Below are 14,944 nucleotides of genomic sequence, written 5' to 3' on the forward strand. Positions count from 1 at the left end.
TATATATATATATATTCCTAATTTTCTATCATTTATCTTTGCTTTAGTATTTCTTGATTTTGTTATTTAATGTTTTAAGTTCTGTCCTCTTCTATTCTAATGATTCTATTCTTTTTTTTCAAGATGCCCAACATGTTAAAATTTTCTAGAAGCTTTTATTTTCAGTTGTCTGTTCTACTCCTTGTCTCTTCCTTCAATTTTTAATGAGGTCTTATCTCCTTTGGAGCTTTCACAATCATTCTATAGTCTTCAGTAATTCCAGTTTTAGTTCATGAAGATTTTTTTTCTTTTGCAGTTTTTTCTTAGAATTTATTTATCCTATAGCATTTCTTCATGGCATTAGGAGTTGTCCTTTGCTTGGTTATTTCCTCAGTCTTTCTGCTGTTTTCCCACCACAATATCCATGATGACTTACCCTTCCTCTTGTTCATCATTGCTAAGGAATAGGGTAACTGGTAAAGGATTTTTATGATTATTTACCTCATCTGCAGTTGTTTGAAACCTTTTATTTTTAAAAAGTTAAGTAGATTTTGTCACATGGGGAGCAGACAAAACCACCACCTATGATAGATGGCCACTTCACCCACAGTTAGCATCAAACTTTCTTTGATTCAGTAGCATGGAACCCAGAATGAGGATGGGAGTGTAGTAGCCTGTGTTCTCTGTTGACAAAAATAAAACAACTTCCTGTAGACGTTACCTCAAGAGGGTCTCCTTTTGATGGCTGTTTTACTTGTAAGGTATTTTTTACTTTTTTGGAGGTAGAGGTAAAGAACTATCCAAATTTATTCTATTGAATTATTCATCATCATTAAGTAATACTGAGCACAAATACAAGAAAAATAATAGATAATGCCCTTCAGACCAGGAAGATGTACTGGTACATTATAATTGTATTGCTTTTCAGGAGCTACATTTCAGGAAAAGCCTGGGTTAAAAATCTGTATTTATATTCGATTCATTAGGGAGGCATTAAACTTTTAGAGGCCACTAATGAAGTTCAGCACTAGAACAGTTTATGGTACACTAATATTTAGAGCTGGAAAGAACTTTGGATTACCCCAGCAACAACAGCTAGCATGTAGATAGAGCACCTTGAAGTTTCCACAGTGGTGTATATATGCTATCTCATTTGATCCTTATAACGACTTTATGGGGAGAAGTACAATTATTACTGCTATTTCATAGATGAAGAAACTCAAGCCACGAGAGGTTAAATGACTTGCCTAGGATCACACAATTAGCAGGTGTCTGAAGTGGTATTTGAATCCCAGTGTTCCCAACTCTAAGTCCAGTGCTCTTAACCACCATAGCCCATATAGTTGCCTCCTTAGAGATCATCTAAGCCCTTCATTTTACAAATGAGGAAACTGAGGCCCAGGGAAGTGATTTGGTCAAGACAGTACAATGACCAGTAGAAGAAATGGGATTGGTCCTCAGGTCTAGTGTTCTCTCCACTCACCAAAGAACATGCTAGGAATTGAAATGGCTGTTGAATTTCTTGCAGTACCTAAGTTATTGTTATTTTTTAAATTGATAACCCTTACTTTCCATCTTAGAATCAATATTATGTATTGGTTCCAAGGCAGAAGAGAGGTAAGGGCTAGGTAATGGGGGTTGTGGCACACCCAGAGGTATCTGAGGCCAGATTGGAACCCAGGACTTCCTGATTTCAGACTTGGCTAAATTATTTTCAGGAATAATTCACTTACAAGTAGATCCTGACTGAAAAAAAGACCTTATGACTGCAATAGAAATGCTATTGTGTTAGGGTTGAATTCTTATCTTTTCAACAATTTTGTCTCCTGCTTAGCTCTCATTAAAAGATACCTCAGATTACCTTAAGGGTGTATTAAATTTTTTTTTAACCATTTCTTTCTCCCTGGTAAACTTGAAAATGAATATTATATTGCTCACCCAGGCACAGATGTTTAACAATTATTAACATGCAAAATAACATCCTGCAAGATAGAATTGGACCGCCTTTAACATATAATACCTGGCTGAGAAACTTCCATTCCCACCCATCTTACTTCTGTTTCTGATGACATTTCAGGGAATTAGACTGTGCAATGTTACGCCGCCTGGAGAAGAGGATTCTGGTGGATCTCCCTACAAATGAGGCAAGACAAGCCATGATCCGCCATTGGCTGCCTGCTGTGAGCAACAATGGCGGCATAGAGCTCCATGCTGAACTGGAGTATGGTCTGCTGGGCCAGGTGACAGACGCCCCCTCCCCCCCCCAGCCCCACACAGTGAGCTCATGTCTCCGCACCACCTAGTCCCATCTCAATACTTAGAGGAATAAGTCTGGCTCCTCCAGGGTCTTAAGTGAACAAGGTTGCCTTGACCAGGATCTTAACCCGGCAACAATGTCAGCTGTAGCGTGTAGAATAAAATAGAAGCTGTGTTGCCATCTCTGGGGGATTCATGTACTATGTGGAATGCTAGGTGAGATGATTTCTTCCAGTTCTAGGAATCTCAATCAAAGGGAAAAGATGATTTTATTCATCTGTGGGAGGGCAGAGAAAAGAGGAGTAAGAATCACTTTCATGTTTGATTCCCTTTTCGTTGTGGGTACAAGGACAATGTCTGACCCAGTCTTACAGGTGCACTCCCAGCACAGTGTGGGGACCCACAAAAGGTGGGGATAGCCCAGATTTTTTGAAAAGGGAAATTCTGGAGATGATGGGTTCTCCTTCTCTAGTATTTTTCTTGGTGATCTCATCAGCTCCAGGAATTCAATGATCATCTTTATGCAGATGATTCTCAGATTTGTTTGTCTAGCCCTAACCTCTCTCTTGACCTCCAGGCTTGTTTTTTATAACTTTCAATTTGAATGGAATGTCCTATAGATATCTTATCAACATGTCCAAACTGAAGTCACTATTTTTGCCCCCATTGCCAAATCCTTTCTTCTTCCTAACTTAGCTATTATGGGTGGAGAGCCCCACTATTGTCCCAGCCACCCAGGCTCACAGCCCAGATATCCTCCTCAGCTCCTCACCCCCTCCCCTTCCATATCCAATCATTAGCCAAGTTCTGTTGTTTCTTCTTTCCTCCAACCCTGGCCCTTCCTACATTTCCAGGTTTCTTAAACTTTGCTCCCCTCTATGATCGAAAGACACTGACTGCTGGACTCTTCCTCATACATGTCCCTCCATTTCTAGACTCAGCATTTTTACTGCTTTTTACATTTTTTACATTTCATTTTCCCTACTTCTTCAGCCTCTCTGGCTTCCTTCAAGTCTTAGCTATAGTATATCTTCTACCAGATACCTTTTCAATTTTAGGGCCTCCTCTCAGATTATCTCTAATTTATCCTGTAAATATTTCTTTTTTATATAGCTGTTTCATGTTGTCTCTCCCATTAGACTGTGAGCACCTGTTGTTTTTTTTTTTGCCTTTCCCTATATTCCCAACCCTTAGCACAGGTGCTTAATAAATATTTGTAGATTGACTGACCAAAGGAGATCCTCCTTGCAAAGTTTTTTTTGGGGGCCTGAGATCAAACTAGAATTTAATATTTATGTAATACTCATGTATGAGGTGCTATATTTGGGGTCAAGTAATGAAACAAGATGGTCCTTGGCCTCAAGGAGCTTTCGATGATACCTGTATGTAAAAAACTATAATTAAAGTTAGCAAATGATTATGTGCATAGGAGAGAGGTGGATCTGAGAGGTCTCAGAGAGCCAATGAAGGAATGTAATTTCTCCAGCTGGAGGGACAAGGGAAGGTGTCCCGGAGGAGATAGTGCCTGGGCTGGACCATGAGGAAGGATTTCAACAACAGAACTGGGACAGAGAGGCCTCTCCTCCAAGTTTGGAAAGCACCGGTGATAAGTGTTGTTAACTTGTGCACTAATTCCTGTCAAGCAGTTTTATGCAGAATAAGGCAATTTAGTAGCTACAGGAGATTAGATTTAAGAGCCCCACATTTTTCTAAGTTTTACAGGCAACTCATCCCACTTTTTTTTTACCATTGTGGCATCTTCATTGACAAAAGGATGAGACAAAACCTCTTGAAATATTAGGAAATTGGGGGCAGCTGGGTGGCTCAGTGGATTGAGAGCCAGGCCTAGAGACAGGAGGTCCTAGGTTCAAATCTGGCCTCAGACACTTCCCAGCTGTGTGACCCTGGGCAAGTCACTTGACCCCCATTGCCTAGCCCTTATCACTCTTCTGCCTTGGAGCCAATGCACAGGTATTGACTCCACGACAGAAGGTAAGGGTTTAAAAAAAAAAAGAAATATTAGGAAATTGTTTAATGTCCACTTATCAGATTACGACATTCATTATTGTCTTGCACATCTTTAGAAATTGCTCAGAAGTATCAGATGGAGCGAGCTCTAAATACACACAAAGCATAAACAGAGGGGATCTCAGAAACTACTCCACAGAGAGCCTCTAGGAAAATGGGCTCACATGGCTGGCACACTAATGATTTGTTCTTGCTTCAGGAGACCGAGGGCTACTCTGGCTCAGACATCAAACTAGTCTGCAAGGAAGCAGCCATGCGACCTGTGAGAAAAATCTTCAATGCGCTCGAGAACCTCCAATCAGGTAGATGAGAAGCTTGAGGAAGACAGTCATGAGGTATTGGTTTCACAGTCCACCAGCAGGGGGAGCCTGTCCCCTGGGCCCGGCCTGCTCTGGCAACATGGCGCCGGTGGCCAGGCCCAGGGCTGGCCCTTTGCTTCTTGAATGTGTCTTTGAGCGGCTTTGAGTTTGGGGTCATTTTGGCTTCCCAAGCACGCGTGCCTAAAGGCCGACAGCTCTGTTTCTTCTGCAAATTCCACTTTGCATCGAGCCGCCCATCGAAGGCCCTTGATAAGTATCACATGCCATTTGGATCAAGCTATGTTTAGGCCCCCTTTGGCTGGGGATTTCAGAGCCCGACAATCCCGCGTAGGAATTCCCCTCCTCCTCTCTTGGGTGTCCGGCTGGCTGCCTGAACCGCGAGGGGTGCTCCGTGGTGCACGCGGCCTTCAGCTCGGTGATCTTGTCCTTGTTTTTACCCAGACAACAGCACTCTCCATGCCATCCGGCTGGACACCGTGACCACCGCAGACTTTCTGGACGTGATGACCCACACCAAGCCTTCCGTCAAGAATCTGATCGAGAAGTACTCAGCCTGGCAGAGCAACTACGAGTCCCTGTGAAGCTGGCCCCTGGCCCCTGCGGGCCTGCGCATCCAAGCGGCCGTCGGCCGCCTCCCACGTGAGAAGGGTTCCTGTATTTGTTGCAAAAGGCCTTAGTTCAGAAAAGCGAAGTTTGTTGTATTTTTGTAGGAAATCTGAGATGCCTTTTACGTTTTATAGGATAAAGAACAAGATATGACGCTATTCAGGTAGATGTGTATAAGATTGTTTATCTTCTGCAATACGATGGAGACGTTCTTTCCGTTTCTTTGCATAAAACTTTCATGATCCAATTTCTCACTTTAGTTTTCAAGTGCGATCCAATGTCTTTCTTTGGAGGGGAGAAGGCCCGGATGACAAATGGGGTACCAAAGCAGCACCCGAGAGCTCACCTGCCAATTGGTATTTTAGAAGTAGAAAGTGAACACTAAGGAGTTAATCAGCCGTTTATTAAACGCTTGAAAGGGGCAGCTGGGTGGCTCAGTGGATTGAGAGCCAGGCCCAGAGATGGGAGGTCCTGGGTTCAAATCTGGCCTCAGATACTTCCCGGCTGCGTGACCCTGAGCCAGTCACTTGGCCCCCACTGCCCAGCCCTTGGCGCTCTTCTGCCTCGCGGCCGACACTCCATAGTGACTGTAAGACAGCACGTGAGGGCTCTCGTTAGGTGGTTCTCTTAGGGTTCGCCGAGAGAGGGAAGGCTGTGGGAGCCCCGGGCTTCAGTCTGCAGATGGGAGGGGGAGGAGAGAACAATGGCTGGAATCGGCGCTAGAACCCGCCGCCGAAGAGCAAAAGGGGCAGCTTCCGTGGTGTGCCCGCATGCGCTTTCTCTGCGTGTGCAGGGTCTGGCAAAGGGCCTCCCGCTTTTTGGGGTCATCTGCAGCAGCGCCTGAGCAAAGTGGAAGAACAAGCCAGCGTCGTTCAGCCATTTCAGTGGCGGCTGACGCTTTGGGGCCCCGTTCGGAGGGGTTCGCCGTGCCCCTCCAGCTCATCTGACAGGGGCAAACCGATGCCAAAGGGTTCAACGACTTGCTCGGAGTCTGAGGCCAGATTTGAGCCCGAGCCCAAGCCCAGGGCTCCTTCCTCTGTGCCACCTCGCTGCCCTGACCCATCGCCCAGGGTGGCAGAACAGGGTTTCCTGTCCCGGCCGGGCCCCACCAGCAGTCGTGCCACACGAACGTGCCGCATAGCTGAGCATGTTCCAGTGGCCTCACGATGTCCTGCAGCCCCGTTCAGCGCCGAGGGAGCAGGCGTACAGGAGGCCGAGTGGGGGCCAGCCAGGGTGGCAGGGGACGAGACGAGGAGAGAGGAGTAAGCTGGCTCCCCAAAGGGCTGAGCCCGGGAAAAGGCAGCAATACCGGGGAAGGGAAGGGACTTCAGGAAGGAGGCCGTGCTGAGGATGAAGGCCAGGCCCAGGGCGCAGGGAAAGGGGAGGCGATAGAAGATGAGGTTCCGAGGCCGAGCTGCGGCTGGATGTGTCGGTCAAGGCCGGGGGGGGGGGGGGAGGGGGGCCAGGGGGAACGACACTGGGTTGAGCCGGATTTCTGCTCCAGTCTTTGGCCTTGCACCCAGTTGCCACTCCACCTATGGCGGATTGCCCTTGGTCCTGGGATTCCACACTTCGGGGGGAGTCCTGAGAAGCGCTGGGGGGCCGGACAGGGAACGCGGGGTCCCAAGATCATTTCCTACGGACCCCGGGCTGTCTAAAGCAGAGGATGGAAGACCTGGGCAGGCAGAACGAATATCTAAGGATCTGTAGGGCACACTTCTGAAGAGACACTCGGACCCCGGATCACAGCCGCCCACGAGACTCCTAATCTTTGCAGGGGCGGAGGTGTGACTTAGGGAAACACCACACCCAATAGTCAGCTCTGCTTTGCTGAACAAATTAATCTGGGCCCCATTTTCAAATCTGCCAAATGGACACAGCACTTGGACACTCTGTCTCATGAGATGGGTGTGAAAGCACTTTTGGGGGCAGCTAGGTGACTCCAGTGGCTTGTCCTAGAGATGGGAGGTCCTGGGTTCAGAGGTTTCCTAGCTGTGTGACCCTGGGCAAGTCACTTAACCCCCACTGCCTAGCCCTTACCGCTCTTCTGCCTCAGAACCAGTACACATTTTAAAAGGGAAGGCAAGGGTCTTTATTTTAAAAAGCAAAACACTTTTGGGGGCCGCTGGGGGGCTCAGAGGATAGAGAACCAGACCTGGAGGCATAACTGAAACAACTAAATCACCACAAATCATTTTTGTGTCATGGAATACTTGGAATAACTATTTTCTTTTTAAACTCTTACCTGGCTCTCAATCCACTGAGCCACCCAGCTGTCCCCAGGCAAGTAATTTATGACAGTAACCATCATCTTTTCCTACCTCCAGGCTCTTGTTAATGCTGCCTCCACCAAGAATCCCTTTTCCAGTGGTAGAGGAGAGCCCGTTAGCCGAGGAGGCTCACATCCCACCCGGACTTGGCAGTGGTGCAGGCTGGTCGTCTTGACCTCTGACCTCGGTGATGGGGCAGATGGCCTACGGCCTGAAGGGTAGCTGCTGTCCACGCCTGGAGGGGCAGCGTGGCACAATGGAGCGCGTTTGCTTTGGCATCGCGTGCTCTTTGCAGAGGGCATTTCAGTAAGACGAGGGATGCCACTAGAGGATCTCCAGGGTTCTTCCAGCTTTCCACCACGCACCGCTTGTCACTGCGGGCTCCTTCCAGACGTTCTAGTGGCTTCCCCAGATTCACTCCTCTCATCTTCTGTCCTTCAGGCGCTGGTTTCTATAAGCCCAGCTGTGCAGACGTTGTCTCTGGGGTCCTGAAATGCGGTGGCCTTTTTTCTGAACACTCGGATTGCTTTTGGTTTTGCCAGCACAAGCGGGTTGTGGAATGATACTCTGATTCTTTCATCAAAGCAGATCTCACATGCTTGTTAATCAGAGATGAACCTTCCACCATAAAACCAATTCTATGTATTGGTTCTAAGGCAGAATTGAGGAAGGGCCAGGCCGTGGGCATTAGGCGGTTTGTCCAGGGCCACAGAGCCAGTAAGTATGAGGTCACATTGGAACCCGAGACCTCGTCTCCAGACCTGTCCCAGGGATTTTTGAGTTGGGAAAAACGCCACAAAGTATGTGTTCATCTGTGGTACTTTCTTAAATGCTCAGCATATTGATTTCTTTTCCCCTTCTGAACACCAAAAGGTCTATATACCACATGTCTGATACTTAGCACAGATGTGAGTTGTGTCTGTCCTGTCTTCCCAGTTACACTCCAAGCCAGTGATGGCAGACCTTTTAGAGATGTCCCCACTGCATCCCCCAGAGTGCCATGCCCGCCACCCCCCCACGCATGCTCCACCCCCCTTTACCCTAAAGAGGGGAGGAGAGCAGCTCTGCCCCAGTCTCTCTGCCTCTCTAGTAATGAACTGGGGGGAAGGTGGTATACATGCCCACAGACAGTGCTCTTCGTGCCTTAGGTTCGCCATCACTGCTCTAAGCTCTTGGAAGGCAGGCCATTCTTTGTGCCTTTGCCCACAGCAGGTATTTAACAAATATTTATAGGACTGCAGATCTGAACTGGAAGTGATCTTAGATCTCTAGATCATGTAGGCCAACTCATGAAAGGCAGCAAGCTGGCATCTTCCAGAGCTCAAATCTGGCCTTGGACACTTCCTTAGCTGTGTGACCCTGGGCAAGTCACTTAACCTTATTTACCTGTTTCCTTATCAAACGAGCTGATAAAGGAAATGGCAAACCACTCCAGTACCTCTGCCAAGAAAACCCCAAATGAGATCACAAAGAATTGCATATGACTTAAAAATGGGTTGAATGGGAGCAGCTGGGTGGCTCAGTGGACTGAGAGCCAGATCTTGAGACAGGAGGTTCTGGATTCAAATCTGGCCTCAGACGCTTCCTAGCGGTGTGACCTTGGGCAAGTCACTTAACCCCCATTGCCTAGCCCTTACCACTCTTCTGCCTTGGAACCAATACACAGTATTGACTCCAAGACAGAAGCTAAGGGTTTTACAAAGAAAAAAAAAATGGCTGAATAACGAGGCCGACTCCTTTTACAGATGAAGAAATGGAGGCCTAGAGAGGTTAAGTAATTTTCCAAAGGTGGCAAATCTAATAAGCCAGAGGTGGAGATGTGAATTCCTATCTTCTGACTCCAGAGGCAGCACCTTCCACCATATCCTGCTGCCTCTCCATCTTCTTGGTTCTCTTACCGCTCCCATCCCTGTGTAGCAGATGGCTGGGGAAGACCAATACAGCATGAGGTGAACTTTGAAGTATTCCAAATTAAATTTGATCTTAATTAAAATGATCTGAAGGGCCCCATTCAAGCCTTCAGACTGTAACCTTCTGGGGGCAACATGGCTTAGTCTGGGAAAGCCTACCGAAGGGAAGGAATCGGGGAAGTCCTGGAGCAGATATTCCTGTTTTCAAAGGTACAAGAGATCAGACTTGTTTTACCTCAGAAAGCATAACAAAGGGCGAGGGTTAGGCTTGATGTAGCCCAAATTCTTTTCCATCAGGGGTGGTAAAGGGTACTGGGTTCCCTTTACTATGGTTCTGCAAGTACAGGCCAGATGTCTCTTCCTAGTAAAGGGAGAGATTCTTGTTTAGGCCTGAGTGAGGTTGCATGAGCTCAGAAGGTTTTCTACTCGGATTCTGTCAAGGCAGCAGGGGGACCATGTGAAATGTTTAAAATGGCTCACAAAGAGGGTGGGCCAAGATGGCGGCTTGGTGCCCCTTAGGCTCCTCTAAAAGGGCTCACAACTTTTGCTATGCAAAGTAGTACCCTATGATTCCCTATGCAAACAGATGTGAATATTCAAGTGGGGCTTCTTGCTACAGGCAGCAGCAGTATTGTTAGCAAATTCAGTTCAGTGCTGAGACCAGGAATAATTTTCTGTTGTAGCTGCCCAAAGATTTTACGACTTGTACAATATTGGTCCGATGCTGCAAACAATGGAATCAAAGTCACTGACCAAACATTTTTAAAATTTTATTTTAATTCAAAATTCTGTTCAGTTCTAAATTGTCCATCACTAAGAAGGCAAAAAAAGTAAAAGCCCATTACACGTGAATAAAGTCATGCAAAACAAATTCCTGCATTATTCGGGTCAAAAAAAAGGAAAAAAGGGGAAAAACAAGTAATTCCATCTGTGCAGACATCTTTAAGGACCTTGACCCATTCTCAATCTCCCTGAAAGAGACAAAAAAAAATTCCCAGAATACACAAAAAGAGTTCTGAGGGAATTCAAAAAGCCTTGTTAGGTAGAATGTGAATATCATTTTAAAAAATGAAACAAAGTGGCCTCCTTATACATACTTCTTATTACTTTTCCTCTACCTTTTTTTCCTCCTTTAAAATCCTTACCTTCTGTCTTAGGATTAATAGTATTGGTTTAGGGCAGAAAGGCTGAAAAGGCAACTGGGGTTAAGGGACTTGCCCAGGGTCATATAGCTAGGAAGTATCTGAGACCTCCCATCATCTCCAGGTCTGCCTCTCTATCCACAGAGCCACTGTAGCTGCCCTGACCAACTTAATCAGGGCTTCTTGCAACTATCGAATCCATGCCTTCATCCCTCTCTGAACATATGTAGTTCTTTGTTATCTGTATTGCAAAATTTATCACTTATGCTGGCTTGTTGTGCTCTAATTATTTCTCTAAAGTACAGAGCTGGACCTTTAACAAGTATTCAGCTACTTATTTAGGGTTAAAAGGAGGCAGTTGCCCTTTGATCCAGCCATAGCACTGTTGGGTTTGTACCCCAAAGAGATAATAAGGAAAAAGACTTGTACAAGAATATTCATAGCTGCACTCTTTGTGGTGGCCAAAAATTGGAAAATGAGGGGATGCCCTTCAATTGGGGAATGGCTGAACAAATTGTGGTCTATGTTGGTGATGGAATACTATTGTGCTCAAAGGAATAATAAAGTGGAGGAATTCCATGGAGACTGGAACAACCTCCAGGAAGTGATGCAGAGCGAGAGGAGCAGAACCAGGAGAACATTGTACACAGAGACTGATACACTGTGGTACAATTGAACGTAATGGACTTCTCTACTAGCAGCAATGCAGTGACTCAGGATAATTCTGAGGGACTTATGAGAAAGAACATTATTCACATTCAGAGGAAGAACTGTGGGAGCAGAAACACAGAAGAAAAACAACTGCCTGATCACATGATTCAATGGGGATATGATTGGGGATGTAGACTCTAAATGATCACCACAGTGCAAATATCAATAATATGGAAATAGGTCTTGATCCATGACACATATAAAACCCAGTGGAATTGTGCATTAGTTACAGGAGGGGGGGGAGGGCAGGGAAAGAACATGAATCATGTAATCATGGAAAAATGTTCTAAATTAATTAAATGAAATTTCCCAAATTAAAAAAACAAACAAAACAAACAAAAAAAACTAGGCAGTAAGAACCATGTTCTTATAGGCAAAGAGTCGAAGTAGCAAATCTGGCAGGAACCCAGCTCTGCTTAAATGTGCCTAAAAACAGTTGTGAAAGTTAGAACCCTCTTGCCAGAAAGACTAAAAATTGGTCATTTTTATTTTTAGAGAAGTTTCCCCCCCGCCTACTGAACTAGGAATAAGTGACCTGTAAGGTATAGTCTAAATATTCAGAGATTATGAACAAGATGCCCTCCCTTCCCCTCCATAACTATAGGGAGTCACACACATTCTCTCTCCCTCTCTTCACTCCCCACCTTTCTCTTTTGTCTGTGTCTTTCCCTCTCCCTCTTAAATAGACTGATGGTTTAAAAAAACATGGGGGAAGATCTAGGCAGCCCTAATTTCAGTCTGGGTTCCTAGAGTAAGCTTTTCCAACTTGGGCTTTCTGCGATCTGTGATAGTCAAGTAGTGTTTGGTGGCCTGTGGAAAAGTACCAAGAGGAGGGATGACTACCGCTTGGACAAAGCCGCATCTAAAGCCACAGTCACTGAAGTACCAAAATGCACAGTTCATTAACACCAATGAGTTTCAATAAGGTGAATGCTACAACGATGTACAATTACATTCTAATAATTTAATGCCCAAGAGCCCTCCCTGTACAACAATTGCAAAGGACCAGGAATATCACAGTATGCAAATGTGTTAGGGAAATCATTACCAACCTAGGCCCCTTCACTTTGGTGGATTTAACATGAGAAGAATGATCCATGCTAAATGACGGAGATTTCATTTTACAGCTGTACTAACCAAGTACATAAAAGCTTGAATATGTCCCAGTAGCTTCTAAAAGATTTTTCCCATAGTGTTAGAAGGAAAAATAATGAAATCTTACAAATGTACAGTTAATAGGACCCTGGTGGACAGTAACTTCAAAAATGCATGGTCTATAAGACATTAAAGGCTTGATTTTAGTTTCTGCACTGTTCCTGTTAATAACAATGTCTAATTAAAACATCTGTAAAATACTGATAGTTTTAATTTTACATAAAATTTCCAAAACAACTGTTACACAGTATAATAGGTATCTGCAATGAATAGGTTATTAATGGTAATATTATTTTAAATTAAAATCAGGCTCTAAATTTAAATTAGTCATTTCTGGCTAATGAAGAGAAAAAAAGTCACCCGTGATGGGAATAATACAGCAGATAATCTAGTTTTCATCATTCGTTAAAGCAAATTCACTTGACTGCTTGGTCTAAGGGATAATTCATTTTACTTCCTACATGTTCCATTTGCTTCAAATATCTGATGGATTTCACAGCTGCAATCAATACTGAAACTATAGGCTGATGCACCTTTCAATGCATTGCTTTACAATTTAAAAAACCAATTCAACTTAATTCACACTCTGAATACTGCCCCCTCTCACAGTAAGTTTAAAGAACACTATACCCTATGGCAAATTTTCTCTCCTAAGGCTGCCTAACCTGATGAATATTTTAAAAGGAATGACACAAAATTTCAGCATTTTGTTTCTTAACATGTTTACAAGGTAAAATAGGAGGGATTAGTGAAGTTCAATATCTTTTCCTTGAATTTAATGCACACCAAAGGAGGATTACAATGAGATTGTGACCATTACCATGTATTCTGACCGAAAGAGTTTACAAAGATGCATTCTGGGAAGTAAATTGTTACATTTCATGTTGCCATCCTCTCATAGTAAAAGACGTAAGATGTGGTCTACAGCTTGTGGGAAATTGTCACAGATTAAGTAAGGAGGTGGATTAATTTTCCCTTCGTCTTCCTTTCGATATTTCCCTGAAATGAAAGTAAACAGAGCAAACAAAGGCAGTTGCTTTGGATGTTAAATTAATTCTGGTCTTAGAGCACCTGGGTCATCATAGAATCTTGTCCCTAGAAGGTAACCATCTCCGACAGAAGGAGGCAGTTAAAAAAAACAGCCTCACATTCATCATTCTCAGAGCCACTGAACTGGGCCAAATGACACAGGGAGGGGCACTGCCCAATGGCTGAGGTTTCTTTTAAATTTCTGTAACTGCCAACCCCTCACCCCCTTTAATTTACTGAAAAGGCAATAATGATCATCAAATGAATACTTTAAAATTAGAATCAATTAAAGTCACAATCACAGTTTCTTCCTTTGTGAAAATGGAAATCATTTGGTACTATTTACCTCTCAGGGTTGTTGTATGAGAGACTGTATATAAAATCCCAAGTAAATGTGAACTGTTCTATATCTCTTTGTTCTACCTGTTCTCACTTCCCTCTCTGTTTATCTTTTGTTCCCTCACAACCTGCCCTTTTCCACAATTCCTTGTTCTCTTAGAATTAACAATCTAAGACGGCAAGCACATGCAAGAAAGCAATCTAAAGCTACATGAAGAGCCAGAAAATCCAGAAAAGAGAAGGCAACAACGGGGCTGTATCCTACTTGGCCAGACGACATTTGGAGTATTTAGGATATTTAGATTAGGAAAGACAATGAGAAACTGGAAAGAGTCACAATCTCTTGTGACAATCAAGGTGACAATCAAGGCTGTGAAGGTCTCCAAGTTCATGCTGTATGATGTCAGACCCTTAATGGTCTTTGCTGCTCTCTGCGAGGGGATGGACTACTTTGTCTTCAAGCAAAGGCTAGAAAGCACTTGTTGAGGTGTAGAACCCTTTTTTCACGTATATTCTGAACTAAATGATCACTGAGGTCCCCCAGGACCCTTTTTTAAAAAATACTTTCTGTCTTAGTAATAGTTCTAAGATAGAAGGGCAAGGGCTAGGCAAATGGGTTTAAGTGACTTGCCCAGGGAGTGTCGGAAACCAGAGCTGGTCCTCCTGACTCCAGGCTTGACCCTCTATCTACTGTATTGGCTACCTGTCCCCTACAGTCCTTAAGATTCTGTGATAAGTCTTCATGTGCAAGAATTAACTTTTTTGATCCTAAAACCGGAATTCTTTCATAGCATTTTGCTTTTTTGTCAGCAATCCTTTGGATTCCTCTTTTTTGACTTTATAGTCATAAATAATGGAATTATGTGGTAAACTGAGGGTTTCACTTATGGAGTCTGGCCAGTGAAGAAGGTCTTAAAGGGTCCTCAGAGGTCCCTGAGTCCCAAAGGAGCTAATAGAGAGGAACGTCCAGGAATAGAGTACAAGATGGCAGATGTGACCTTTGGGAATATCCTCAGTTACTAAGAAGTTAAGAAGCAAGAACATGTAAAGGATAGCAAGATCATGATTCTAGACATTTTACTTCTTCTCCCTTGATAAAAGTTACAGGAGAGCCAGAGGGAGCAAGAATGCCACGACTGCATGGCTAGGTATAATCTTGATCAACAAACAAGATAAGATAGAGCAGTCATGGAAGGAGG

General features: G+C 44.3%; 2 protein-coding genes across 7 annotated transcripts in view; one reads left to right on the forward strand and one right to left on the reverse strand.

Annotated features, from left to right (window-relative positions):
• Positions 1-5,436, forward strand: part of KATNAL2 (katanin catalytic subunit A1 like 2) — a 152,680-nt gene extending 147,244 nt beyond the window's left edge. For all 6 annotated transcript variants that reach the window (XM_007486637.2, XM_016431382.2, XM_007486639.3 and 3 more), the window contains 3 exons: positions 2,057-2,219; positions 4,463-4,565; positions 5,025-5,436. In XM_007486637.2, coding sequence (XP_007486699.1) covers positions 2,057-2,219; positions 4,463-4,565; positions 5,025-5,164 — 406 coding nt within the window. In that variant the 3' untranslated portion in view covers positions 5,165-5,436. The remainder of the gene's footprint in view (positions 1-2,056; positions 2,220-4,462; positions 4,566-5,024) is intronic.
• A 4,688-nt stretch (positions 5,437-10,124) lies between these two features.
• The window catches only part of LOC100014421 (haloacid dehalogenase-like hydrolase domain-containing protein 2), a 72,702-nt gene continuing 67,882 nt past the window's right edge, over positions 10,125-14,944 (reverse strand). The window contains exon 10 of the mRNA XM_016431383.2: positions 10,125-13,376. Within this exon, the coding sequence (XP_016286869.2) occupies positions 13,273-13,376 (104 nt within the window). The 3' untranslated portion in view covers positions 10,125-13,272. The remainder of the gene's footprint in view (positions 13,377-14,944) is intronic.

The sequence above is a fragment of the Monodelphis domestica genome, chromosome 3 (assembly GCF_027887165.1).
Source record: "Monodelphis domestica isolate mMonDom1 chromosome 3, mMonDom1.pri, whole genome shotgun sequence".
Classification (NCBI taxonomy): domain Eukaryota; kingdom Metazoa; phylum Chordata; class Mammalia; order Didelphimorphia; family Didelphidae; genus Monodelphis; species Monodelphis domestica.